This window comes from Aspergillus caelatus, assembly GCF_009193585.1.
Source record: "Aspergillus caelatus strain CBS 763.97 unplaced genomic scaffold BDV27scaffold_359, whole genome shotgun sequence".
Classification (NCBI taxonomy): domain Eukaryota; kingdom Fungi; phylum Ascomycota; class Eurotiomycetes; order Eurotiales; family Aspergillaceae; genus Aspergillus; species Aspergillus caelatus.
This window is the reverse complement of record NW_022475622.1, coordinates 17,883-30,619: the sequence shown is the minus strand read 5'-3', so window position 1 is coordinate 30,619 and position 12,737 is coordinate 17,883. Positions and strand designations below refer to the sequence as shown.

Sequence of the window (12,737 nt, the reverse complement as noted above, 5' to 3'; positions counted from 1 at the left end):
AAAACAATTCATCACCAGCAAACCACCAACAAAACAACAAAAAAAAAGAAAAAAAAAAGAAAAAAAAAACCATGCCCCCAAAAAGAACCCTAAAATACTACCTCCTCCTCAAACCTATCGCCCTCCTCCTTCGCACTCTAACCTACACCCTGGCCCCCCGGATAACCCCAACCCCAACAACAACCCTCCACATCCCGTCCCGCGACCCTCAAAGAACCATAAAAGTCCACGTCTACAGCCCCCCAACCGCAAACCCCACCAAGGCCCCCCTCCCCATCCTCCTCAACTTCTGCGGCAGCGGCTTCGTCATCCAAGGCCACGGCCTCGACAACACCTACTGCACCCACATTGCCAGCCACACGCCCTACACAGTCTTCGACGTGCAATATCGCATAGCCCCCGAACACCCCTTCCCGGCTGCCCTGGAAGACGCAGAAGATGTGCTGGCGTATGTGCGGTCACGGCCGGAGATGTATGATTTGAGTCGCGTGGGGCTGAGCGGGTTCTCTGCCGGGGGGAATTTGGCGACGAGTTTGGCAGCGAATCAGAAGGGCCCGTTTAGGGTGCTTGTGGCGTTTTATCCAGTTGTGGATGCTACGAGGCCTCTTGGGGAGAGGCGGGCGCCGGAGGTTGGGGGGTGGACTTTGCCCGGGTGGTTTGTGAGGTTTTGTACGGTGGCTTATTTAAGTGGCGGTTTTGAGGGACGGGGTGGGGATGTGAGGATTTCGCCGATTCGGAGGGCGGTTGGTGATTCGGGTGGGTGGAGGGTGGAGAGGGTTTTGTTGGTTTCTGCTGCGAGGGATTTGCTGGCGCTGGAGTTGGAGGAGTTGGGCGGGTTGTTGAAGAAGGGCGGGAATGGGGAGTTTTTGAACAAAGTCGTTGTGGAGCGGGTTGACGGGGTAGGACATGCTTGGGATAAGGTGGCTAAGGAGGGGACGGTGGGCTGGGACAAGATGATGCGGGTTTATGGCATGGTCGTGGATTTGTTGAATTAGGTAGTGTTCCATTTCTTTTCTTCTGTTATGATGGGAATGGGGGTGGATGATTTGATAATGTTTAATTCTGTGGTGTTTGTTGGGTTTTTCCCCCCCCCCTTTGTATGTATTTGTGGATTGAATTATATATACCCCTGTTTGTTAGACCAAGGGCCAGTATTTCTGGATGATGGTTTTCTTGTTCACCTTGCCCATTGCGTTGCGTTCGATGTTCTCGACGATCTTGAGTACCGTGGGGATCTTGTAGGGCGCCATTTCTTGCTTGAGTTGTGTGCGGAGGTTCTGGAGCTCGAGGGGCTCGGTCTGGTGGGGGGGTTGGTTAGCATTGGAAGTTTCGAACTGTATATAGTATGTGGGATGGACGTACTCCAGGGCGTTGCTTGACCACAGCAGCCACCCGCTGTCCCCATTCCTCATCTGCGAGCCCAACTACTGCTACTTCCTGGATAGAGTCTAGTCCCAACATCATCCGCTCTACTTCCAGTGCAGAGATCTTGTACCCGCCTGACTTGATCAGATCGACGGATGCCCGTCCCTGGATAAAGTATGCGCCAGATGCATCCCGTCTGGCGACATCCCCAGTCTTGAACCACCCATCTGCGGTGAATTCCTTGATCGTGGCCTCAGGTCGACGCCAGTACTCTAGGAAGACGTTGTCTCCCTTGATCTCAATCTGGCCATCTTCATCCACCGCTTCTATGACCTGTCCGGTTTCTTTCTCGGTTAGTCGTACCTGTACGCCGGGAAGCGGCCACCCGACACTCCCGTCGATGCGCGTCTCGACCTCCAGTCCGCAGCTAATCGCCATGCCAATCTCAGTCATCCCGTAGCGCTCGAGGAGCGTCTGACCGGTGATCTCGGCAAACTTTGCCTTGATAGGTGTGGGAAGCGCCGCGGAACCGCTAACGACAAGTCGCAGAGCGCGAGTTCCGTCCCGCGCCGCGGATTCCTGCTCTGTGCCACGGATGTGAGTCTCGAAATAGTCAACAAGGCGAGAATAGATAGTCGGCACAGCCATGAACATGGTCGAGGAACCCTGATCCTGCCAGCGGGACCAGATGACTTTGGGATCGAACTTCGGGTGCATTTCAACGGTGACACCACTCAGGAAACTAGCCGTCAAGCCATTAATAATCCCATGCACATGATGGAGCGGCAAGACATGAATAAGGTGATCCGAGGGCGCATATTTCCATGCCTTAACTAGGCACTCCGCCTGAAACGTGATATTCTTATGCGTTGTGACACAACCCTTCGGACTAGAGGTCGTACCCGACGTATAGATCATTAATGCGCGCCGATCCAACGGACATTGCGAGCTAAATGGAGGCAATTGGACAGCTGTCGGCGCGACCCTCTGCGTAAATGGATCTAGATCCATGAACGGGATACCATTCTTTGTCCCCTCCCGCAAGGGTGTTTCGAAGTGTGCGAAGCTCGGATGCAGGATGATCAGCGACGGGTCCGAGTCGCCGATTGTGTAGAGTAATTCTTTCACTGGGTGCGTCGTGCCTTACAATATGAATCAGCTGTTAGTGTTTCAGCCAGACCAGAGTGTTTGCGACGCATACAGAGTGGCACGGTGACTCCGCCCGCTGCCCAAATGGCCCATTGTGTCACCACATAATCGTATCCATTCGGTGTGAGGAAGGCTATGCGCCTTTCTTCTAAGTCCCCGGTTTCTGTGAGCTTCAATTGCTCGAGGATCTGCTTCTTTAGTGCTGCGGTGTCGGCGAGGAGTTGGCCGAAGGTGAACTGTTGGTTCTTGGTTGTGTCGATGACGGCAATCTTTTCGGGATTTGTTTGCGCATGCTTTTTGGCTGCGAGAAAGAGCGGGAGGGATGGGATGGATGTTGATTCGGGGGATTGCGTTTGCGGGTTTACACTGCGCAGGAGAGGTGTTAAATTAAATGTGGTTGAGATGGGGGGGAGGAGGCCGAAAACGGGGGTCCGGCTTGTATAAATACCCGTTGCTTGGTTCATTTACGACAGCCATTGTGGCTTTACAGGGCAGAATAGGGCACGTAGGAAGAGGTAGGGTATTAAGCGATGCTTCAGAACATTTATTGAAAGGTAAGAACAAGTGAAGATCAATTGGAATGCAACCATAACATGAGGTCAGCTTTCGGCATTTATGCGGGGGGTAACGTTGCCGATCGTTATCGCGCCGTCGGACTTAAGATAAGAACAAATTACCCTGGTTCCGGATAACCCGTAGGTTTTCCTCTAGAGTGTGTATACTTCCATGTTTACCGGTCAAGATCAAAAGGCCAAATAGACCTAAGGATCGCTTCATCCGTCACTGGTTCGTCTTCCGTGTCCTCATTTGTCAAAACCTCGTGCAATATTCCTTGAAATATCTCCATGTTGGCCTCCTTAGTCGTTTCTAATTGTTCAGGAGGCATCCACCCATCAGTAGCAGTGCCAAGCAGGCTTGCCAATTCGCCTTTCAGATCATGAGCTGCCTCAAAAAGCTTGAATTGTTTCTTGTGCCTAGCCAATTCCATAGGTGTTGGTAAAGGATACGCACATTGACCTGCGAATCCCAGCTCTTCCCAATGTTGAGCTGTTCCAATTAGCTCGTCTCGTAGTGCTACCGCGCCATCCTTCCATGTCCTGTAGCTATAGCGAAACGGCCGGAAGAGACTATCGTTCATCAGTCTCGGTCCAGCTAATCTGGGTGTCAGAAACTGAGTGCACGCCTCAAACGCTTGCCGACATAAATTTGATCCAGATTCGCTATGCATAGCAAAATTAGGCACCTCATCTGCATACCACCATGATGGCTCGATACTGGCTGCTTGCCAGTCGATGATGCCCGTGACTATAGAAGGGTCGTCTTCTGAAACAAATATGTTTCTCTTATGTAGATCGGGGTGAAATAGCAAGGGTGTAGCGGCGTTCTGGATACGAGGATCTGCTGACATTTGCTTTAGTACTTTCCGAGCGTGTCCAAGGAGAGTCAAATGTGCTTGGATTGACCCGTGGTATGAAGGTCTGCTTTCAGCATCAAGCTCAGCAGGCGGAACCCTTGATAGACCGACATCGATAAGGCCGTCAGTGAAGTCGATATTATTGGACCCTATTTGTTGTAAGCAACTTTGTCGAATGACCACAAGTTTTTTAAAGCAACATACAAGGCCCATGATTCGGTCTCACAATATCATAGTATCTCCGTTCCCCCACATTACAGTTTCAATACCGAGGTCCGCAATGGGGCCCGATGTAAAAGTTTTCGTCTAAAAACCCCTTCTTGCCAGGATCCAGCGGACCATCTGAAAAGTACAAGCTTCCGAAAGCGGGAAATTCTAGATTAACCACCTCTTTAAGGCTCTCATGGATACCTTTGATGCATCTGATCTTCTGGTCACCAGCCAGACTCTGCCATTTCTGGTGTAGCTGGACACCGTCGACATGCTCCATGATACTGTACTCGGTACCAACTAGCTTACAGTCATCTGTGGCATTATCACTCCAGTCTAGGATCGTTGGGATGAGAATCCTAGTTTTGGCTTGCACTAAGATGGGTGGCCAACTAGTAGTTAGCCATAGTATTCAGTCAGCGTATCCCGTCTCACTCACAGTACTTGATTGTGGCTACCTCTGAGGCTGTTGTGAGCCTCGCCGGACCAGCTAAGGTAAATGGGAGTCTCGCCACGATGCGCTTGGCATTGCTCAAGTGAAAGATGAAGATCCTATTGAAACCACCCTCGATCTTCTGACAGGCAGTGATAGCGTTGGCCGCGGGAGTTAACTCCAGGACCCTTCGGCAAAGGGCATCGAAGTCGAACTTGATGTAACGCGCCTCGCGCTCTAACTTATCACGACGCAGCCATCGACCACTCGTATAAGAATGTGGGTCAAGATTAAAATCTGTCTGATGTCAGCGAGCATGGAATTAATCACCATGAGAGTGGAGGCTCACGGTTTTGTAGATACTGCCCTTGAATGGATCGCACTCTTTGTCGAGAATTGTGGAGAAGGGTGAGGGAAACGGAAGCATGAACGTGCCGGTGATGAAAACAGTGAATTCCGATATAACGTCGCCCGTGGCTTCAACTTTACTATCATGTTGATTGTTGTCAGGTACATTGTTCTAGACGGACATCTTATTGCTCGTGACTTCCCATGTCCGGTATATGCTTAGTCAGTGTACTAACATCCCTGTCCTGGCGTTTATTGCTATTTTTGACGCTTTTAATCTTACGACTAAGCAACCAAGTCGACAGTAATTCACATGGATACTATAGAAAGATGCTCATTGTCGTGTTACAACTTGGCAAGCCCCGGAAATGAAGAGATCAACAGCCGAGAATAGTTGTCGGCATGTCCGCAGTGGAGAATATCGGATCTTGAAACGGGTCTCATTGTTTCATAGTATTCGGTCAAACTCCGGGTAAACAAACGACCAGTATACTGCCTCTCTATCAGCACCCATAGTTAATACATTCAAGCCACCCAGTACGAGAGAAACCCTAAGGGAAGATTTTCTGGGTCAATATCTGGGCCTACCAATTTAGGTGTTCGTATACCAAACTAGTGCTGCCATGGCGTTTCGGGCCGCAACCCTACGGATATATATCCTGCGAATATGGTAAAGTGTTCGGGGTCTGGTTTAAAGATGGTGGATTGGTTAGTAGTATATAGATGGCTTGGATAATTACGGCTAGAACTAAAAGATTTGATTATTCCAACTAGGAATAGATTGATACAGAACACTTTATACACTTGTGTCGTGCTATTTGATAACTATAGATGGATATCTAATTTCACTTCCTAATACGGCAATTACAGCCGAAGACCTGATGAAAGGTAAGTAAGTATACTCCAATCGGAGCCGAGTGACTACTCCGGACAGTACTGCTTATCCAAATGGATCTAGATACCTATTACGAGGTGCAGAGTTGTCAAATGCGACACCCGAAAGGAATCAGGCTTGGATTACTTCTTGATCTTGAAAGGTCAGTCAGTTGCATTGCGTCACTGCCACCGATCACCATGCAATGGCACGTGACCATCGGAGTTTGTCTTCAACTCCGAGAATCCTGGGGCAGCATTTGGAGATTCAAATAATCGCCAATCGGTCTGTATGGAAGGAGACACCAGGCGGGATTCATGATGTTAAGAGGACCTGCATTGCGGACGAGGTTACTCTGGCGACCGACAAGTCTGCTGCGCACGACGCGTGCAGTGTCGTCATTGACACCACCACTGATTCGCATCCAAGACGGAACCTTCTATCAGAACTATCCTAGTCCAGACGATGCCGCCAACAACCAGAACCTGCCTCTTTTTCCGAACCTCAATTTCGTTCTGCCCGCCGACAAGGCAACATCGGCCGAAAGCAATGGAGATCAATCGCTGCAAAACTGGGCCGTGATCGGTACTTCGGGACGAACACAGCTGCTCGATGTTCTCCGCGGCCAGTATGTTTGTCTCCCCCCCACGGCTCGCTCCTATCCCTACCTCCTCACAGACGAGATTGCAAAGAAGGATCCTCGGTTACGGTTCGTTGGAAACGCAGTTCAATATATCGGGTTTAGCGGTGAAGGATCGGGAGCGATTGGTGGTACCCGCGGGGCCTACTTGAGTGCTCGCTATGAGAGTCTCCGGGAAGAGACGGACTGGTCGGTGCTTCAATACCTTAAGGGTCAAACTTCCTTGAACCCCCTAGAAGGAGAGGAAGGCGGAAAGATTCGAGATGAACAGCTACTCAATCAGGTCATCGCCGATCTGCGACTGGGAGAGCTCCTGGACATGCCCGTCGCAAACCTGAGCAATGGTCAGACAAGACGTGCGCGGATCGCAAAGGCACTACTCAGTAAGCCGGAGCTGCTGCTGTTAGATGAACCTTTCAGTGAGTAACCCTCTCTCGGGCTCGAGTTCGATTATATTGCTAACAACTTCTAGTGGGCCTTGACCCCGCTACCACGAGAAGCATCTCTGGCCTTCTCCAGCGCCTAGCAGCCAAATCGGACCCCAGATTAATCCTCGCCTTACGACCGCAGGATACTATCCCTGACTGGATCACGCATCTGATGCTCCTAGGGAATAACAATCGGATTTTATTCCAAGGTCAGCGGGCCGAAGCGAACATGGTGTTCGATGTTTGGAAACGAGTCGTCAACGGCGGCCGAGAGGTTGCGTCTCTCACTAAAGAGGAGAAAGCGATTTTCCGTGAGGCAAAGAGCGCCATGGAGACTGGCCATCTGGACCGTCAGCTGCTCTGGGACCTCCAGTTACTATCAACAAAGACCAGTGGGTTAGCCCTGCCTGTCGTCAAGGGAGGGGAACCAGTCATCGAAATGGAGGGAGTTTGCGTGCAATATGGCGAGAAAGTTGTGCTGGGTGGATGGAAACAAAAAGTCAACGGAAAGAAAAAGGACGGCCTTCACTGGACCGTCCGTCGTGGACAGCGGTGGGCAGTCCTGGGTGCCAATGGATCCGGCAAGACGACACTTCTCTCTCTGATCACCTCAGACCACCCTCAAGCATACGCCTTGCCCATCAAGCTCTTCGGCCGTTCTCGACTGCCCGAGCCAGGGCAACCAGGCATCTCTATCTTCGAACTCCAATCCCGCCTCGGTCACTCCTCACCAGAAATCCACGCCTTCTTCCCGCGGCAACTCACTATCCGTCAAGCCGTGGAATCCGCCTACGCCGAAACCTTCCTCTCGAAACCCAAGCTAGACCACGACCGCGACCTAGACGTGAGCGCTGCCCTGCGCTACTTCAAGGCTGAGCTTGACCCCGACGCTGCCGTCACCACCAACGAGAAACCCCCGAGAGTGCCGGTTGAAACCAGAGCACATTTCCCTAGGATCGCCTTCGCCCGAGGCGCCAGCCCCATCTTCTCCCCAATCGAGTTCGACGTCGAGTACGCCGACTCCACCCTCTTCGGCCAGCTCAACACCGCCCAACAACGCGTCGTCCTCTTCATCCGCGCGCTCGTCCACAAACCAGACATCGTCATCCTCGACGAAGCCTTTTCCGGCATGCCTGCCTCCATGCGCGACAAATGCATCCACTTCCTCGAAGCCGGCGAATACTCCCGCAACCGCGCCTCCTCGGCCACCCGCCGCTCTGACAGCAAGGAAGACTGGCTGCGCGGCTACAACACCGATGAGTCGGACATCCGCCACCAGGGCCTGTCCGACGACCAGGCCCTCATCATGATCAGCCACAACCGGGAGGAAATCCCCGACAGCGTGCGCTACTACATGCGTTTGCCCTCGGAGAACGTAGAGGGTTCCGAGCCGCTGGATTTTCGCTTCGGGCAACTGAAGTATGGAAGGACGTTGAATGAGCCGACTACTTGGGATCATGCGTGGTTGCCGCCCTCGGAGTTCATGGCCCGGGGGGCCATGCGGTCGAGGCGTGGGAAGCAGTTGGGTGAAGGTGAGGAGAGTGTAAATCAGGATAACAAGGTTTACGAGATGTATTCGATTGGATAAAGTTTAGATTGTTCACTATTAGAAAGTGATGGTCCTGGCTGTGAGCCCGGGTAGTGTATATATATAGTGGTGTATTAAGACAAAAGCGAATCCTGTTCAACCCAGAACACCAATTGGCGATTACTCTAGCTTGGCACCAGATCATATCCAACAACAGTAGCATTCGATCAACGACGCTCGCTCAGAACAAAAACTATTTAAAGGACAAGAAGGATATATAGTTCAAACAAGCCACTATCATCATACATGCATGCATCCCAAGCAAGCTAGCGAGAAATGGCAATTAAGCCTTCGCCGCATCCGCCAATCCCGAGATCAGCGCCTCCGAGCGAGTCATCTTCGGCTTTTCGACTTTCTCTACCTCATCCGATTCCAGTCCCTTAGCTACGAGGTCGGCGAAGTCAATCCCGACTTCCGTGAGTAGGTCGGCATGTTCGTGCACGATGTCGATACACTTCTTCCAGACGGTCGTGCCGCGCTGGACGCTGCTTAGCTGACGTGTGAGGAGGGCGTTGAATCCGTCTAGGTGGTGTTTGGCCCATTTGATGCAGGCGCTGGTCATGATGGCTGGGAAGCATTGTTGGTAGATGCTGACGGTGTTTTTGATGAGGGTGAAGTAGACGTAGGAGATTTGGAAGATGTATAGAGGGAGGTCGCCTTCGAAGACACAGGCTCTGTTTTGGGATGTTAGTTACTGTGCTTTGGCTCGTCCTTTGAGAGAGGATGGAACTTGCCTGATTCGTTTAGTGATCACGTCGGATCGGCATTTCAAATAGGCCTCCCGGGCTTGATTTTCAAAACCCAAGCGGGTCAGACAGGAGACCTTGGTCTTGGTGGCGTTTAGAAACGAGGGCGTGTCGATTAAGGATCGCGACAGTACCCCTGCCAATTTGGCGGCTCGCTCGTCCACTTTAGAATTGATCACGTCCTGCGCGATCGAGTTGCCTTTCAGGCCTTTGGCGAGTTTCCGCAGCCGCTCGATGTTCAAGACGGCTTCTTCGAAGCGCTGAAGCGCGATATCGATGTCCAGTTCGTCTACCTGGCCTTCGACCCATCGTAGGTTTTGCTGCTTTCCGTCTACGTCGATACGGACTTCGGGTGCCTCACGCTGGGTTTCCAAGGCGCTGAAATCTGGTTTTACCATGGAGTACGATGACTGTCTTACTCCCAGATACCCGAATGACTCGTTCTTGCTTGCGGTCTCCGTTTCGGAACGCAGCGTCCGGCGAAGGTCTTCTACGGTTTTCCGGAATGTCGCGAGAAGGTCGATCTTAGCGGAGCCATTTCGCTTATCGTGGCGATAGGTGAAGGGTTTGGAGCCCACACGGACACTCACGGCGTTCATGATACCACGGTCTTCCGCTTCTTCACGGGAGACCCCCGGGCCAAGATTGGCACCAAGGTCAATCATGTCGACATCTTCCAGGGGCCAGCACTCTTCCGCTACGAGCTTGGTGGGCACCGGGCCCTGGTGGTTCGGGTTGCTCTGATCCACACGCTTTCGCTTTTTAGCCGCTACAAGCAGGTGGTCGTTGAGAAGAACGATGTGAACCGGCCGTCGGGGCTTCCAAGTCGCAGAGTCCAGCTCGACCCAGTTTCCCGTCTCCAACACGATGTGCCGACCTGGTACCACCGGTAGGAACTTCTGCGATCCTTCGACGGTCTTCCACAGGGTTTGCAGCTGAACATTCCACATGCTCTCCAGATTGGCAACGGAACTGCGATTGTTTCGCTTGGTTATGCGCTCGTCTAATGTCGGAGACATGGGGTTTTGATTGTTTCCAACGGTCGCTGTTTGTCCCAAAGCTGTTGTGAGCTCTGCCATAAGAGTGCGGAGAGTGCGCATCTCTCCCTTGAGCTTCTCCGCTTCTTTACTGATCTTGATGAATTGTGTGCGATTCTGATAGACATTTTGCTGGAGGTCGGTGGATGTCCTATTCTTAACCTTTTTTAGGCTTCTCTGGTACTCTTCGATCTCTTCCTCGGTTGCATTGGCAAGAAGGTTGGCGACATCTAAGAGGCACGGTACATACAGGGTTAGCAAGACTATATCCTCACGAAGATTCATGGCCATAAAACTTACATCTATCTACCGGTAGGCTAGGGTCCCGTAAAGCATTTAGATCCACTTGGGGTGGACCCGAGGATTCTGTCGAAGGGCGTCTGCTGGTCGACTGAGGTGGACTCAGCGCCGTATACTGAGACGGAACTGTAGGCACCCCGGGCACCGGTGGTGCGTTTGCGGAGTCAAGATCGGGAGCTTGATTGAACCGGGTGGAATATCTCCTCTTCACCAAATCGGAGGTTGCATCTTTTTGAGGAGCGCGTTCGCGTGAAGTGGAGGTTGACGTAGCGGTCCTCGGGTCGACGGCTTTACTACCAGGAGGGAGAGGCCCGGATATCGGTTTCGGCGCACTGATCTGGGGCCGGGGACGGCGGGATTTGCTGCGGAGGGTTAATCCGCGGCTTTCCATATTGTCTCGATCACGAAGCCCGGAGGGAACGGTTCAGATTCATGAGGAAGTGGACTGACGACGTGGAGGTAATGGATGGGGAGCTTGCTTGAATTCCCCCCCCCCGAGCGGGACAGAAACCCCGAGGCGGAAGAACAATGATCCTCCGCCTTCAAAATTGTCAGAACATGAAAAGCGTCACTTCCCCAGTCTCGTCCCCATAGACCAAATAAACATCCCTTTCCCCGGTTCGGTCGGACTCGCCTGAGGCACTGGACTTATTCTACCTCTGTGCTTTCTTTTATCCTTCTATAATAAATAATTACACACTATCTCCCGTGACACCATGAGGACGTCAGCTTTGGTTGCTGCTTCGGCCGGCACGGTTCTTACCGGCCTGTTGGGTAAGAACATAACATCAAAATCAACCAGCCGCGAAAAGCAAACTAATCAATCTATTTTCTTCTTCGGGATATAGCTTATGCCATTTACTTTGACCACAAGAGACAGACCGACCCCGAGTTCCGCAAATCGTTGAAGAGAAACAACCGTCGTCTGGCGAGAGCTGTGAAGGAGGAAGCCGAGGCTCAAGGAGCCCAGGAACGGGAATCCATCAAGAAGTCTGTCCAGCAGGCTCAGGATGAGGGTTTCCCGACCGACCTTGAGGAGAAGGAGGCTTATTTCATGGGCCAAGTTGCCCGGGGAGAGTCTCTCTGCGCTGAAGGTATGTTTCTGCTGCGGTGACGCCATCCACCTTTCCTCCCCCAAAAGAATAGAAGAAATCCCATTTGAAAGTAGCGGCGATTCACATACAAACCTAGGCTCAGACAAGGTTGAAGCCGCCCTGTGCTTCTACAAGGCCCTTAAGGTTTACCCTCAACCTAAAGACCTGATCTCCATATATGACAAGACTGTCCCTAAGGAAGTCCTGGAAATTCTGGCCGAGATGGTTGCTATGGATGCGGCTTTGAAGCTGGGCACATTCACTGGCGAAGGTGGCAGTGCTGAATCCAGCCATGGTGTCGAGTAAAAGAACAGACGTGACGCATTCATTGGATCCGGACTCGCGCCCTCGGCATTGTCAATCATCCAACCCTTTTTCGTATAAAATAAGAACTTTGCTTGGCCTGTGATCTGGCTTTCTCAGGTCGTCGGGTCACGCTGGGCCGTGGTCCGGACCCTTTTTCTCTTGCTTTTGCGCTACTAATCCAGTCGAAAAGACCAATCGATCTCTGTGAGGATTGATTCTTTTCAACATTTTCGCCTTGCGATGTCGCACTCTCTCCCTCTCCGCTTATTATTTGTTACCTTTTTTTTTCTTATTTCTCTTGTTCCCTGTATATTTGCATCATTGCCCATGTCTTGGCCGCCGGCGTGGCGGACTCTCTTGGTATTTCTCGGCGCCATGACTTTTTGTTTCTCATTTTTCTCATTCGGTTATTCACCCCCTTTTTCACCAGTCTTGGGGGTTTCTTGGGACATGGACAATTCTTGGGTTACAGGCGCCAATTATTCCTTCTCCCCAAGTGCTTCTCCTGACGGGTAACATTTGGGACTGTATTCTAGAGAGGCAGTAGTGTATCAACAGTGAGCAATTCAACGTGGATTGAGATGCAAAATGATTTTATTCCTGATTCGGTGATCTGCAAACCTATCCATGAATCATATCGAAAGCTATTATGCTACTAGTATGTATAGACCTGGAACGGTTTCACCTCATCTATCTACCGATATTGCCTGCCTTGGAATGAGCTAAATTAAAAAAATAAAATACAAAAAATAATAATAAAAATAAAATAAATAAATATTGCCTAGTTTCAACATTCAAGACCCTC

The 12,737-nt window shown here is 51.3% G+C and overlaps 6 protein-coding genes across 6 annotated transcripts; 3 read left to right on the top strand and 3 right to left on the bottom strand.

Annotated features, from left to right (window-relative positions):
- Positions 1–24: 24 nt before the first annotated feature.
- Positions 25–1,154, top strand: BDV27DRAFT_72657 (Alpha/Beta hydrolase protein). The gene has a single exon (XM_032077419.1). The coding sequence runs from the start codon at positions 72–74 to the stop codon at positions 993–995; it is 924 nt and encodes a 307-aa protein (XP_031921240.1). The 5' UTR covers positions 25–71; the 3' UTR covers positions 996–1,154.
- On the bottom strand, positions 1,066–3,084 carry BDV27DRAFT_72653 (acyl-CoA synthetase). Its single transcript, XM_032077418.1, has 4 exons — positions 2,963–3,084; positions 2,567–2,880; positions 1,363–2,507; positions 1,066–1,298 (listed from the first exon to the last, which is right to left on the bottom strand). Exons 1-4 carry the CDS (start codon positions 2,989–2,991, stop codon positions 1,137–1,139), a joined length of 1,650 nt encoding a protein of 549 aa, XP_031921239.1. The 5' UTR covers positions 2,992–3,084; the 3' UTR covers positions 1,066–1,136.
- Positions 3,085–3,122: 38 nt separating this feature from the next.
- Positions 3,123–4,998, bottom strand: BDV27DRAFT_169698 (kinase-like domain-containing protein; the record flags this gene model as incomplete). Its single annotated transcript, XM_032075109.1, has 5 exons — positions 3,123–4,077; positions 4,133–4,167; positions 4,198–4,513; positions 4,578–4,868; positions 4,902–4,998. 5 exons carry the CDS (start codon positions 4,996–4,998, stop codon positions 3,245–3,247), a joined length of 1,572 nt encoding a protein of 523 aa, XP_031921238.1. The 3' UTR covers positions 3,123–3,244.
- A 1,001-nt stretch (positions 4,999–5,999) lies between these two features.
- BDV27DRAFT_138141 (putative ABC transporter) lies at positions 6,000–8,532 on the top strand. The gene is made up of 2 exons (XM_032069168.1): positions 6,000–6,852; positions 6,906–8,532. Exons 1-2 carry the CDS (start codon positions 6,111–6,113, stop codon positions 8,447–8,449), a joined length of 2,286 nt encoding a protein of 761 aa, XP_031921237.1. The 5' UTR covers positions 6,000–6,110; the 3' UTR covers positions 8,450–8,532.
- A 58-nt stretch (positions 8,533–8,590) lies between these two features.
- BDV27DRAFT_72635 (exocyst subunit EXO84) lies at positions 8,591–10,985 on the bottom strand. The gene is made up of 3 exons (XM_032077417.1): positions 10,533–10,985; positions 9,184–10,462; positions 8,591–9,123 (listed from the first exon to the last, which is right to left on the bottom strand). The coding sequence occupies exons 1-3, from the start codon at positions 10,921–10,923 to the stop codon at positions 8,733–8,735; spliced, it is 2,061 nt and encodes a 686-aa protein (XP_031921236.1). The 5' UTR covers positions 10,924–10,985; the 3' UTR covers positions 8,591–8,732.
- An 80-nt stretch (positions 10,986–11,065) lies between these two features.
- On the top strand, positions 11,066–12,521 carry BDV27DRAFT_138138 (TOM complex receptor protein TOM20). Its single transcript, XM_032069167.1, has 3 exons — positions 11,066–11,306; positions 11,381–11,626; positions 11,724–12,521. Exons 1-3 carry the CDS (start codon positions 11,249–11,251, stop codon positions 11,930–11,932), a joined length of 513 nt encoding a protein of 170 aa, XP_031921235.1. The 5' UTR covers positions 11,066–11,248; the 3' UTR covers positions 11,933–12,521.
- The last annotated feature ends 216 nt before the right edge of the window (positions 12,522–12,737 follow it).